Source organism: Cynocephalus volans, chromosome 1 (genome assembly GCF_027409185.1).
Source record: "Cynocephalus volans isolate mCynVol1 chromosome 1, mCynVol1.pri, whole genome shotgun sequence".
Lineage (NCBI taxonomy): Eukaryota > Metazoa > Chordata > Mammalia > Dermoptera > Cynocephalidae > Cynocephalus > Cynocephalus volans.
Window position 1 is genome coordinate 1,270,171 of NC_084460.1, and position 14,374 is coordinate 1,284,544.

The 14,374-nt window shown below is 42.5% G+C and overlaps 1 protein-coding gene across 1 annotated transcript in view; it reads left to right on the forward strand.

The window, feature by feature from the left end:
• The window catches only part of ANO2 (anoctamin 2), a 317,511-nt gene that overhangs the window by 280,182 nt on the left and 22,955 nt on the right, over window positions 1-14,374 (forward strand). Inside the window, exon 20 of the mRNA XM_063099698.1 lies at window positions 4,684-4,829. Within this exon, the coding sequence (XP_062955768.1) occupies window positions 4,684-4,829 (146 nt within the window). The remainder of the gene's footprint in view (window positions 1-4,683; window positions 4,830-14,374) is intronic.

Here is a 14,374-nt window from a genome sequence, read left to right on the forward strand (position 1 = left end):
AGTCTTTTCCCCAGTATATGTTCTTGGTGTGTTTGTCAAAGATCAGTTAATAGTATGTGGATTGATTTCTAGGTTCTCTATTATATTTCATTGGTCCAAGTGTCCGTTTTTATGCCAATATCATGCTGTTTTGATTACTATAGCTTTGTGGTATAATTTGAAGTCAGGTATTGTAATACTTCTGGCTTTATGTTTTTTGCTCAGGATTGCTGTGTCTATTTGGGGTCCTTTTTGGTTCTATATGAATATTAGGATTGTTTTTTTTTTTTCTGTTTCTGTGAAGAATGTCATTTGTATTTTGATTGGGATTGCATTGAACTTGTAGACTGCTTTGGGTAGTATGGACATTTTCACAATGTTAATTCTTCCAATCTAAGAGCACGGAATATCTTTTTATCTTTTTGTGTCCTCTTTAATGTATTTCAGCAGTGATTTATAGTTCTCAATGTAGAGATGTTTCACCTCCTTGGTTAAATTGATTCCTAGGTATTTTAACTTTTGATTACTATTTCAAATGGTCTTGTCTTCTTGATTCCTTTTTTTGCTGTTTGTTGTTGGAGTATTAAAACACTACTGATTTTTGTGTGTTGATTTTGTATCTAGCAACTTTGCTGAAATCCTTTATCAGCTCTAAGAATTTTTTTCTAGAGTCTTTGGGTTTTTGTTTATATAGGATTACGTCTTCTACAGACAGGGACAGTTTGACTTCATCTTTTCCAATCTGGATGCCCTTTATTTCTTTCTCTTGCCTGATTGCTCTGGCTGGTACTTCCAATGCTATGTTAAACAGGAGTGGTGATAGTGGGCATCCTTGTCTCAGTCCTGTTCTTGTTTTTTTTTTTTTTTGTCCTTTTCTGTGACCGGTAAGGGGATCGCAACCCTTGGCTTGGTGTCACCCGCAACACGCTCAGCTAGTGAGCGCACCGGCCATCCCTATATAGGATCTGAACCATCAGCCTCGGCGCTCCCAGTGCTGCTGCGCTCCCAGCGCTGCACTCTCCCGAGTGAGCCATGGGACTGGCCCTCATTCCTGTTCTTAAAAGCTGAAAGCTTTTCCCCATCCAGGATGATATTGGCAGTGGGTTTGTCATATATGGTTTTAATTGTGTTGAGATATTTCTCTCTCTCTCTCTTTTTTTTGGCAGCTGGCTGGCATATGAACCCATGACCTTGGTGTTATAACACTGCACTCTAACCAACTGAGCTAACTGGCCAGCCCAAGATATTTTCCTTCTATATCTAATTTGTGAGAGTCATTATCGTGAAGGGATTTAGAATTTTGTTAAATGCTTTTTCTGTGTCTGTTGAGAAAATCACAGTTTTTGTCTTTGATTTTGTTGATGTGGTGTATCACATTTATTGACTTGCATATGTTGAACCAACCTTGCATCCCTGGAATGAATCCCAGTTGATCATGGTGTATAATTTTTTTGATGTGTTGCTGTATTCTTTTTGCTAGTATTTTATTGAGGATTTTTGTGTCTACGTCCATCAAAGATATTGGCCAACAGTTTTCTTCTCTTGTATCTTTGTCTGGTTTTAATATCAGGGTGATGCTAGCCTCATAGAATGAGTTTGGGAGAATGGCTTCTGTTTCAATTTTTTGAAATAGTTTGAAGGTTTAGTAGAATTCAGCTGTAAAGTCATCCAGTCCTGGTTTTTTCTTTGTTGGGAAATTGCTGGTTACTGCTTCAATCTTGTTGAATGTTATTGGTCTGTTCATGTTTTCTGTGTCCATTCTTGGTAATATATTTTTGATTCCTAATAATTTGTAGAGGGTCAACGTTTGTCCCTCTGGACCTGGAAGCTTGAAAAATCCTTTTATAATCCATAGAGTTCTGAAATCCAATGATTATTTGCTTTGCTGGAGGTCTTTTTTTAATCATTATATTGAGTGGGTTCTTCCAATCAGAAAATGCATGTCCTTCACCTCTTTGACATTTTCTTACATTTATTTTATATACTCTTTCCTAGCATTTTCTCTGTCTTCTCTTTCTTATTAGATGTTGGAATTCCTAGGTTGATTACTTTTTAAAATATCTTTTCCCTCCTATTGCCCATTCTTTTTCTTTTGGCCTATTTGTTTCCTTAGAGAGTTTACCAATTTTTATTTTCCTATCATTTCATTGGATTTATTTCAGATCTAGAGTTTACCTGGCTCGTTTTCTCTTCATAATAAACTTCTTGCTCCTGCTGGTATTGGGAAGTACTAGTCACCTGGGCAACATGAGTCCAGAGACATTAGGATCTACTGTTACTTAAGCAAAGCCTTGACCAATCACTACCCCTGCTTTTGTGATATCTGGAGCCTCCAGTTCCTGAGCCTTAATGAGATTTTGTAGCATAGGTTGGCTTGCTTTTCTCTGCCATCTCCCACTCTAGACACTCAGTATTCATCCATCACAGCTTTCTTAACTTCTTTGTACAGTGTCCATCTTCCAAGATATTTATTAATACCCCTCACACACTACTGTATTCATGACTATTTTCATTAACATGTGGTTCAATACATTTTTTGTTTATTTACTGTTCTTTTAGTGGCATTTCATAAGTGGATAGGTATATATGCTTGTGTTCAATTTTCCATGTACAATTAAAACCAGTAATTGTTCTTTACTAAAGATTTGGCCAAGTTTTCTGATTACTGGTACCTGGAGGAACAGTTTCAATTTGAGTTCTGGTTGTATCTCTCCTTCCTACCTCTGTCTATCCTGCCTTCTTTCCTTCTCTGTCTCTCTCTCTGTTTTACCTTCATCCTCTCCTTCTGTTCTGATTCACTGACAGTGTCTCAGCAGATCTATGCTATTTGGCTTCAGAATCATTAGGCTCCATCTGGTTTTTCTCAAGTTGATATTATCAAAGAATTATTGCTTGCTATTTTATTATGAAAACATTTTTACTGTTGCTTCTAATGGGTCTCAACTCTTCTTTTAAATCCTCTGTGATAAGGATGATGAAGATGATGATGATGATGATGATGATGATGATGATAAGGACAGTGAATACATTTATTGAGCTCTTAGCATGTACTAAACCCTAAGTTAAGCATGTTACATAGATTATCTCCTTTAACTGACCCTCTGGTCAAGTTGATATTTATTTCTTCATTTTATAGGTAAGGCAACTAAAGCCTATAGAGTTTTAATAACTTATCCAAGAGAATTTTGCTGGTGAGTTGTGGGACTTGGTTCTACACAACCATTTTCTGACACCAAAGATTAGACTTTTGTCTACTATGCTATATTACATCCTCTTGATGGAAAATGATATTGGACAAGACACTTACTGATCAGAACATTATTTTGAGCCCTGAGATTTCCACTGACTGTCAAAAGCACTTTCTTACAATAGAATGAGAGGCCTAATCATATCAGGAGTGCTCCTCTGGAAGTTTCTACAAAGGAATTGGATGGTCATGGGTGAGGAATGTTTGGGAGTGGGAGAAATTCATGCATCTGGATGAAGCATGGACTTCAAAATCCCTTTAAACCCTTCATGTCTATGACTCTGACTGTTCTGCTTTTAGTTAGTTCTTCTTACTATTTCTGGGAAACTTTCTCTTAAATCTATTAGGAGAATTGGCATCTTGCCCTGTCACCTATTTTCATTCTCTATACATTGTACATCAATGGGAAGTATGAAAAGATTATACCCTCAGGCATATTTTAGCATTTAATATTAAAAATAATAATAGCTATTGTCTATTTAATGTTCACTATGTCCAGATATTGGGCTAAGGACTGTATAAACATTGTTTTACTTAATCCTCATACCAACCTTGAGAGGTTGGGCTATTATTATCTTGTTATGATTCTAAACCCAAAAAAATCCTGAATGTAGTTGTCTTAGTCTGCTCAGGCAGACATAACAAAATACCATAGATTGGGTGGCTTAACCAACAGAAATTTATTTTCTCATAGTTTTGGAGGCTGAAAAGTCCAAGATCAGGTCCAGCAGGGTTGAGTTTTGGTGAGGGCTTTCTTCCTGGCTTACAGTTGGATGTCTTTTCTCTGTGTCCTTGCATGGTTGAGAGAGAGAGAAATTGATTTCTCTCTTTTCCTCTTTTTATACAGCCACTTATCCTATTGGATTAGGATCTCACCATATGACCCCATTTAATCTTAATCATCTCCTAAATGCCCTACCTCCAAATGCAGTCACATTGGGGGCTGTAGTTTCAACATATGAATTTTGGGGGAACACAATTCATTCTCTAGTAGTGGTGGGCAATGTTTAGCTTGGCCTCAATGGAAAGGTGATGCTATTTGGTGTTACTAAAACCTGAAACATGTTTGACCTGGAGGAGAGCATCCTTCTACTACTTTCTGGACACCCGTCTGTTCTCAATGAAGAGGACTGATAGATCACACATTGGACAATAGAACTGGCTGTGTCTCAGCATTTGGCGGGAAGGGCCAACTCTCTTATCAAATAGAAGGACATATTTAAAGTTTCTTTGGATTTGAAGAAACATGATCCTCTGTCGGGGGAGTCTTTCCTTATCTTGATAAAGGATCTCCTCAGGCTGTCTTCTGGAGAAAAGTCGTCTCCTTAGTGTCTCGCTACCTGTCCTTGAATCAGAGATGACTTTAGTGTCAAAACTTAATTTTTTTCCTTCTTTCTCTGTGTATAACTAACCCTGCTCTCCAGGGGCTCTTGTTGACTGGTCCATTTCTTTTCCAGGAAGCTAAAGAAACTATTTCGGAAGCTGAAAGATGAGACAGAACCTGGAGAAACGGACTCTGCCCATTCAAAACATCCAGAGCAGTGGGACCTAGATTACAGCTTGGAACCATACACTGGGCTGACTCCAGAGTACATGGAGATGAGTAAGAGACCACCGTCTTCCTTTCCACTGGGGGCGGGTTCAGACAAGAGGCCCGTTGGAGGAAGGGGAGACGGGGAAGGGCCGTGGCTAGGGAAAATGACTGGGACGGCTTCTCCTCCTTCAAGAGCTTCATGGCTATTGAGTGTCCCCTTCAGTGCCACGGGAAAGTTGAGAAGGGTGGGGCAGAAAGAACCTTGAAATAAGAACCAGCAGCTGCTCCGTCACCAATTTGGTGGGTGATACCAGGATGATTCCCTCGTCTCCTTAAGCCTCCTCTCCTTGTCTATAAAATGAAAAGTTTGGTCTCTCAGGTTTCTCCCCCTGGTTTTTATCATTAAAAAAGCTAAGAAGGAAATACTGAAATCTGAAATTTAAGAATACGGTTTCATTGAAAGAAAAGTAAAGGAGTCCTATGACACTTGGGTCAAGGATGTATACATCTTTGACACAGGGAATATAGGAGAGTCCCCCACTCTGATCAGGTAGGGCTGGGTAAGATGCCCAACAAAAACCGAAAAGGTGGAGATGTTTTGTGTAGGGGGTGAGGAGTACATTTCTAGTTGCAGAGCCTCTGATTGTTTTGGATAAGACTTGAAGGCAGGAGTGCATGCCAGTGCAGGCTGACAGAACACAGTCTTTTCAGATGTGGCTTGGAAGCCTGTAGTTCTTCATTGTGAGAAGTGTCCCAACTTAGACCAGCTGCCTTTGAGCTTTTGGCTACTTGAGAATAATCCTAATCTTATTTTGGGATGGATGTTTGAGAAGTCTCTTTCTAAGACTTGGAGCTAATGAATTAAAAGCATAGAATATCAAAGATCAAGAGCCAAGATCTGGCATCTAAACATTTGCTCAGTCTAGAGATTACAGAGAAACATCAATCAGACCCAACAAAAGAGTCACTAGATACTTAATTCAATAGTGAATATCATTGCAGCTATCATTGTGCTTGTATAATAGCTTCTGCTCCCCTTGGTTAATTGCATTTAATATGGGGCCACCAACCACCTCTTTGCAGCAGGTACCTCACTCATAATTCCTAATGGATGTTTTTTCCTTTTCTGTGATAAGAAGATGTGTGTGTGTGTGTGTGCGCGCACGCTAGGGGTGGAGGGATGGGCAGGGGCTAGATTACATGACCATAAAAGGCCTGTTCTAGCCCTGGTGTGTCTAAAATTCTAGGCAAAGCCTGTGCTTTGGAATCTAAATCACCTCACCAAAGAAGCCATCATTAGTCTGCTTCAGAAACAATAGGCAAAGAAAACATAAGGATCCAGTTTATTGAAATACACAGCTCCCTTATGCTTTTCATGTTCAGCTAAGTGCCACCTCTAATCCCTCTCTGATGCTAAACCAGCTATTTACACAGAGGCGATCGCTCCTATTTCAGATGCCATTCTACATCTGCCATCCTCTCACTCAGAAAGAATGGAATTGTTTCCAGAGATTGAGGCTTCCATCTGGGAAAGGGCTTACGTTAGGAATCCTTGAGCTCTGTCTCTACCTCCATGCTCCAACCCCAGTCCCCCACCCCCAAATATCTGTGTAGGTTTTGCCTGCCTGCCTGCCTATCTGTCCAGCCAGCTGGCTATTTCAAGGCTTCCTTTTGAGTAAGTAAGAGCAAGACCCTAGAGCCTTACTCTATGGATTCAAATCCTGGCTCTGTGACTGACTAGCTGGACATCCTCATGTCAATGGCAAACCTTTGTGTGTCTCAATTTATTAAAAAAAAAAGATAATATCTACATCATGGAATTGATGTGGGTAATTCATTAATATCTGTGAAGTGCTTAGAAAAATGTCTGGTTCTTATAGAAGCTGTGTCAAGTGTCAGGTGTTGTTTCTCTCAATGGTCGTGAGGCCCTAGGAAGGCAGAGCACAGGGAAATACGCTGTCCTTTGTCAGCTGCTGTGTCATTGAACATACATCCACCATGGGTTCAAACTTGCATGCTTACAAAGTAGTGAGAAGAAGAGAAAAAAAGGAAAGAGTTAGATGACTTGGTGACTTCTGGAAGAAATTCACCAAGATTATAGAGGGTGAAATTCACACCGTAGAGTAAAAATCCAGAACGAAAACAAAAAACTCAACTATTTCCAGGTTATAAGTGAATAAAACAGAAAGTTTGAGAATAGAGTAAGAAGAGAACATGTCTCCCAAAACTTCCCTCATTTAAGCTCAACATTCTTTAGTATTTTGGTGCTATTTCTTAGAGCTTTTTTGTTATATATATGATTTTTTTTTGTAATAGTACAAATTTTATTCAGTAAATGACCGTGAGTGAATGAGTAGTGGAGTGAAGACAGAAATGTGACAGCAGTGTTGAAGTAAGTCTGGAAGCAGGAGCCAGATCTCTTGCCTGCTGCTAGGTGCTTCATACACCCAGTTGCTTTCAGGGAGCACAGTCCATCTCCACCCCAGGTCTAGGAGTGAATTAGGGAAAGCAGCCTCCAGGGCAGGCCTAGGGGTTAGATGTAAATTGGGGCTGGACTCCCGCAGCAGTCCTATATCTCGCTCTATTACCTCTAGGAAGACAGCTCTGAATTCCTATGAGCTAGTCACTGATGTACTCATGTATCCATTATTTTTTTTAAAGACCAAGAAGAAGATATTTGTTGGAACATCTAGAGGCTTAAGAAAAGGAGAGAGATAGATACTCAGAAACTTGATACCATGAAGGATAATGCATGAAACAGAGAAACAACAATATGCAATAGCTTGTAATACGTATACAGCATTTACAGTTTCCAAAATATTTGCATGTGATCTCATGGGATTCTCTTTTATTATTATTATTATTATTATTATTATTATTTAATTGAAACACGTTAATTGTACATATTTATGGGGTACAGAGTTATATTTCAATATTTGTGTACAACGTGTAGTGATCAAATCAGGGTGTTAGCAAATTTATCATCACAAAAATGTATCGTTTGTGATGAGAACATTTAAGCTCCTCTCTTCTAGCCATTTGAGATCATTATGTGTATGATTTTAAAAAATAAAGTGATTATGATCACACATTTGGTTTTCTTTTTTCATTTAGTATTACGTGAATAAATTATTTCCAAGTTGGCACAGAATATTCAAAATGAGTAGCTGTGTAGTAATCACTCTAATAAATATACCATAGTTGATTTACGTATCTTCCGATGAAGGGTACAGAGGCTTATTTTTCAATTCTCCCCTTATTTTAATGCTCTAATATACACTATCTTGGTGCATATAATCTTTTCCACATTTGGTATTATTTCATCAAGATAGATTCACACAGGTGTGATTAGTAGGATTAGTCGTTGTATTCTTTCTGAACGGATTACACCAATCCACCTGCCACAGGCAAGTGGCATAAAAGCGCCCTTTCAGTGAGTGCAAATTATTCAGTATCCTGAAGTCATGTGATATGAAAGAATTATCTTTGCTTGAGATTCCCAGCCCCCAATGCACACCGCACTCCACCTTGTTGAACTGAATGTTCCAGACTCTTCCTTAGCTAAGCTTTATACAATGCTTCCTCTGTGAAGTCTTCCCAAGCCCAGCCCTAGTTGCCCTGAGAGGAATCATTGTTTATTTGCTTTTCTGTCCTAGCATTGCGTTTGGTATACACCCTGATTGCATCTTACTGAATCATAGCACCATTGCTCCCATACCTGTTCCTCAGCAGATCCAGTCTACTAGATTCTGAAGAGCAGTGAGTGGGGACCATGGCTTACTTGCTTCACGTCCTCTGGAGCATAGCACATGTCCTGGCATATAACAGGCATTCAATATGTCCAACAAACAAAGATGAGTGAGTGGATCAATGAATGAGTGGGTGAATGCACTTACTAACTAATGAGAGAAGGTTTCTTAGCAGAGGTAAGTTTAAAAGTCAATAACTTTAAAAGTAATAACTTCAAAATAATAATTATTATATACATATTAAATAATATTAAATTATTAAATAATTATTATATAAATTTTGTAATAACTTTAGAAGTCAGATGAAGAATTGTTTTTTTCAAAGCAGGGCTTGGTTGGCGGTGGATCAGGGATGTTCAAAGAGGTTTCCAGCACTAGCTAGGAGTTTGACAATGATCCCCAAGGTCCCTTCTGGTTCTGAGGATCTACATATTAATGACAAGAGCAGGGAAGGACATTCCAAGGAGAAGGACTGGCAAGTGCGAGGAATCTCATGGCCACGAGTGACTGTTGAGAAAGAAAAGCAAATGGTAGTTTTTGTGTGGGGAGGGTTTAGGTGCAGGCCTGGGACTAGTGGAGGACCCTGAAGACCAGACAAGTGTGCATCTCCCATCAGGCCTCAGGGAGCAGTTGTAAAATTTTGGCCCATGTGGTGACTGAACTCTTTGCTTCCCTTGGGGACATGAGCAGCAAGTACAGGGGCATAGAGGGCCAAGGAAGGGACGAGGAAACACAAGTGCAGTCATTCACATTCATTCAGTCTTTCACCCCTCAAACATTTGTTAAACAGCCAGGAGAGGGAACAAGTGTGGAGACCAGGACGTCTCCTCAACAGCTCTGGCCGAGGTCGATCCTGACGCAGTCAGCAATTCCGTCGATACGGATGCAGTCTCACCTGGAAGAGGGAGCCTGGGTCACGCATGGGTTTTTCTGGGTTCTACAGAAACTCACTCAAAGCTCTTTAGACCATCTTGCTAAGACCTTCAGTCGTTTTAGAGACATGACTGCTTGGTTTCATATTTTATGTAAGTGTGAGGATGTTTTCTGGTTAGATTCCTTCATTCTTTTTTTCTCTGGGCTGTGTGCTCTTCACGTGTTAAGGGAGTGCTTGTTCTCATGTACAATCAAAGTCTAGGCTGCAGAACAAGCTTTACCAAAGTTCATTAAGCAGTGTAGGCCAAGTGTGGTGAGGGTGGGGTCTTCGGTCAAACCAGTGGGCTTCCGATCCTAACCCTGCTGTGTGCTAGCTACGAGGCTCTGGACTTGATGCTTAAAGTGAGCCAGGCCCAATGTCCCCATCTAAAAAGTGGGTTTGATGATAATAGCACCACCTTATAGAACGGTTCTGAGAATCAGGTGAAGAATATAGAGTAGTTAAAAACTGTTTGTATGCATAGACTCTCAATGAACATTAGCCGCCATGGTTATTGAAAAGAGTCCAATTTCTCTTGAATCTAGAATTGTTTTTGACTAAAAACAGTTTGAAGCCCCGGAATGTAGTGAGCCCTGGAAGTTTCTTTCTGTCCCATTAGTGTAGGGTTGTACAGTAATGTTTAAAGAATGAGGGTACCAGACTCCAAGGCGAACCTAAGAGTCACACTCAGAAGCCTGAGCTATAAACACTCTAAGATGTTTGTCCTTTCAGAGAACTCTAAGCCCTTGGGGCTCTACTAGACAAGTCTGGAATCTCAAACGGGCTTTTCTTTTGTCATCCGTTTATCTAAAACCCACAAGATTTTGTTCCTCTAGTCCTCCGGAAAAATAATTAGTATTATCTTCCTGCCTCAGGAATTCAATCTTCTCCCTTTGAGCCTTCCCCCAGCTTCTTAAAGCACCCCAACTTTGAGGTCTTTGGGCCATTGATGCGCGTGGTAAGATGAATTTCCTCTGTCATTCACACAGTCATTGGAGGAAATCTCATTTTTGTAGTCAAGAGCTTGTATCCTGTCAAGCCCTAATAGGAAGAGAAGTGCAGTGGTGATTGCATATTTATTCATCTATTTGAAGTGGAAGCCAGATAATTACTTTGAAAGGCCAAGGGCCCTCAGTCTCTCCTGCTTTCTGGAAATGTCCACCAAGACCTGTGAGAATCGCCCAGATGAGGGAAATGCACAGCGCAGGCCCACCTCAGAGACCAGGACATCAAGCTGAGACTTTCTGCTTCCTGTCTTTGAACAGGAAGCCCTTCCTTCTTTGAATCTCTGCGGATGTGCTGCAGCTGGTCTTCCTGCCTCCTTTCGCACTCCTGTGTTTACCTTTCCTTCTCATCTTTTAGAACGGCTTTTCTAAAATGCAAACCAGAGTGTATTCTTTTTTCTTCTTGAAATCCTTCAGTGCTGCTAACTGCTGTAAGGTAGGAAACCCCCACCCCTGCCCAGTGCAGCACACGGGGGCACATGGGGGCACACGGGGCTGGCTCTGGCTCTGCTGTCCCTCTGGGTCTGCGTGTGTGTGTCTGGTTATCTCACACCCCATGTCTGAATCCACTTGTGCTATCCCATCTGCCTGTGAATCCCTGATGAGAAGTTCAGGCTCAAACACGTTTGCTCTTGGAAGCATTATCTGATTGTCCATCCTCAGATCCTCTCCTCCTCTCTTCTAGACCTTCACTTTCTAAAAGGCGGGTGCTTTGGGGGCAGGGCCTGGGTCTTTTTCCTCTCTAGTCACAGCACTTAGCATGGTTCCTGGAACACAGTAAGAGCTTTTAACAGATTTCTTGAATGAATGGCTCTTTAACGCCCCTGCCTTCAGTGGCAGAGAGACAGAAACCTGACTTCTCTTTTTCCCATGATATGTGGGCTCCCCTTCACCATGGACATATTTATGTATTTCTTTATACACAGCAATTTTCATCTCCCAAGACCCAAGTGAACTACGATTATCAGAATTTCCCTCAAAGGAAAGTCACTTCTGCTTTTAATTTGCTCCTTTCCCTTTAGGGATAAGTCATTAGCGGACGTGGACAGCGTGGAATGCTCTCTCAGACTTGGCCCCAGCCTCACCTCCATTCCACATGCTGGCCTCTTCAGCACCCCCGGGCCAGCCCAAGGGCACTGCTGTAGTGTCGGGATGGGTGCCTTAATGAGGCCTTTGTGGGGCACCCTTGCAATTTACTCAGCCCTAGGTCCTTTTCCGCATTCTGAGGTCCAGCCCTAAACAAACCCCACAGGTGCCTTCCCACCCATACCCTACATCTCCCTTCACTCCTGCCCTCATGTATCCCCTCACCCAACCTCCCTGTGCCTTCTCATTCACAAATGCAAAGCCAGCGCTTGTGTCACCTGCCCCAGGAAGCATCCCTCTTTGCCCCCCAGACCTTTAGTCCCCTGCCCCAAGATTTCAGGAAGGCTGTCTCCTAAAACAGAGGTGCCTGTAGGAATTAATTTCCAGAGGGCAGGTTCCTCAAACTGCAGCCTTGCCCAACACCCCCCATAGTATGGGCCCTAAAAACATCCTGGGTATACCTGTAAAGGAGTGATTGAGTGAATGAGGGTGTCACTTTATGTGTTGTCAGCTTCTCTGATCTAGCCTGAAAAATGTTTGCGTTCTAGTAATGCTGCGGTCAATCCTCATTGATTTATGAGCTGATAATCCAGTGGGTGGATTATCAAGAGTGGTGGTTATCCTTGTTTCCCTTTCTCTGCCTCCCTCACTCCTCCTTCCCTGCCCCCTCCGCTTCTCTTCTTCTGCCTTCTCCCCTCCCCCAGCCCAGGCCTGTTGAGCACTCCTTCCCAGGGAGTAGGCTGGGGAAACCAGAGAAGGTGTAATGTGAACCCATCCCTGCGGCTCACAGACAGCAGCTCTGGGACATGGTTTGGTGGGAGAGAAGACTGAAGTCCACAGCAGGTGTCAGACCCGCTTGGAAGCAATAGTTTCTGCCACCACCATGGATAACTGAGACTTGGTGTTAGTCACCGTACCATGACTTCTGATTTCTCTGTACCCTGGTCTTAGAAGTAAAAGCCCCCTGCGCATCTGTCACCACTTATCTTTAGATGATCACTGTAGGGCAGAGTGAACAATGTCTCTCCTTCCCATGTTCCCATCCCAGGATGCCAGGTGAGACCTGGGTGCGAATCCAGCTCAGTGAGGCTTTGGACACATTGTATCAGCTCTTTAAGCCTCATTTCTTCCTTGATGTTATGGGCATTAGACCAGATGATGAGATTTTCCCTGCAGTGACGCACCCTGCTGGTCTGTGGTCAAAACGGATTGTGCAAAGTGTCACAAGCACTGCTACTAATATTTTAGAAATACAAGGTGTAATGGAGTCAATGTCACTCTTGCTTTCTTGGATTCCTAGATGTTTTTTTGAGTGGGAGAGCTAGGAAAACTTCAGCAGGTACAAATGCAAGTGAATGGTGCAGTAATCATTTTTTATTGAGTGTCTTGACAAGAAAAAAGAGTTTTAAGCCACTGGGCCAGGTGGCCTCGAGAGTCCCTTCCAGTGCTGGTGTCCGAGTTCACACATGCCAGCTAAACAATGAACCTAGACGCCAAGCAGCTCAGGGGGTGATATGAGTTGCTTAAGGCCACCCCAATAACTCGTTAGTGGAACTGAGGCTGGAGTCCCTTTCCAGAGCATTCCACACGAGAATTTCATCAGGACCTATAAGAACTTGGGTTTAAGTGGACACATAGGGTGGAGTGAGTTTACCTCTTTTCTTCCCAACTGGCTAGACCTCCCTGATTCCAGAAAGGCCCTTGTCTTGGACTTTGAGCAAAAATGAGAGCAGTGAAACTAAAGCTGCCCTCTGCCTCTGGTGTGCCTGACACAGTGATCCCAGCCCTGCTCTCAGCTGTCAGCTCCTCGCCTGCGAGCCCCAGGACCACCCATGCAGACAGGAAGTGCGCTGAGCCCACTCTGAGCCTGTCAGTTGTCATGATAGGGCAGGTCTTCAGTAGAGGGAGGCACCAGGGAGAGATGTATTATATTTACATCTTTCTAAATTGAGCTGGAACCAGGGGCCCAGGGCCCAGCAGGCATGGGGGAGGGGCCGTGAGGTGATGGAAGCTGGGGGCGAGCCTGAGGAGGGGGCGCTGGAGGAGGGAGCCACCTCTAGGCAGGAGTGGTTGTGGGACAGGCTGGCTCCAGACAAAGAGAAACCTGAGCGTGAGGGATTAAGTTGGAACAACCTGTGAGAGAAGCAGCAGCTTTCGAGGGAATCTCCAATATCAAACCCTTTTCCTGAAGAGCTTACGAGGAAAGACTTCAAGGATAGTCTCCCATCCCCCACCTGTGAGGGAGGGAAGGAATACTGGCCCAGGAGCAGGCCACGACATTAATCATCAGTGTCCCCAACCCCAAAATGGGGCTTCAAAGCTCTTGCTGCAGCTCCTTACAGCCCGGTTGTGGGGTTTTCCTCTGGGCCTGACGAGAGGAAACTCTTCAGTTGCTTTGAGAGCTGCACGCTGAGTTCTCCGGACAGTTGCAGCGGTTAGACTTTTCCTGCAGAGTGGAATTCGGCAGACAAATGTAGACCTGGATTTAATCCTATGAGAGGAGTTTAGTTACAAGTTCCAAATAATCTCTTGATCAAGTTTTATTGCCATTTTATCCAGTTAAATAATCATTCTTTCTCACCTGAAGACCAGTGGCCTAGGTTCATGGTATCCATGTAAGGGGAATGCTGTCCTCCTGAGAGCAGGTCTCCTGTGGCGATGCAAATTAATGAGCCTGTAAAATTATCTGGGTAGTTCAGGCAAAATATCCCATCTGTTAGTCAACTATTGGTAATGCTTTATAACAAATGCCCCAAAGTCTCAGCAACTTGCAAATGAGAGTGAAAATAAGGAATAGTAGAAAGAGCTGGCTCTGAAGATTACTGACTGTCCCACTTTGGAAACGATCAGGTGAAAGTGGCC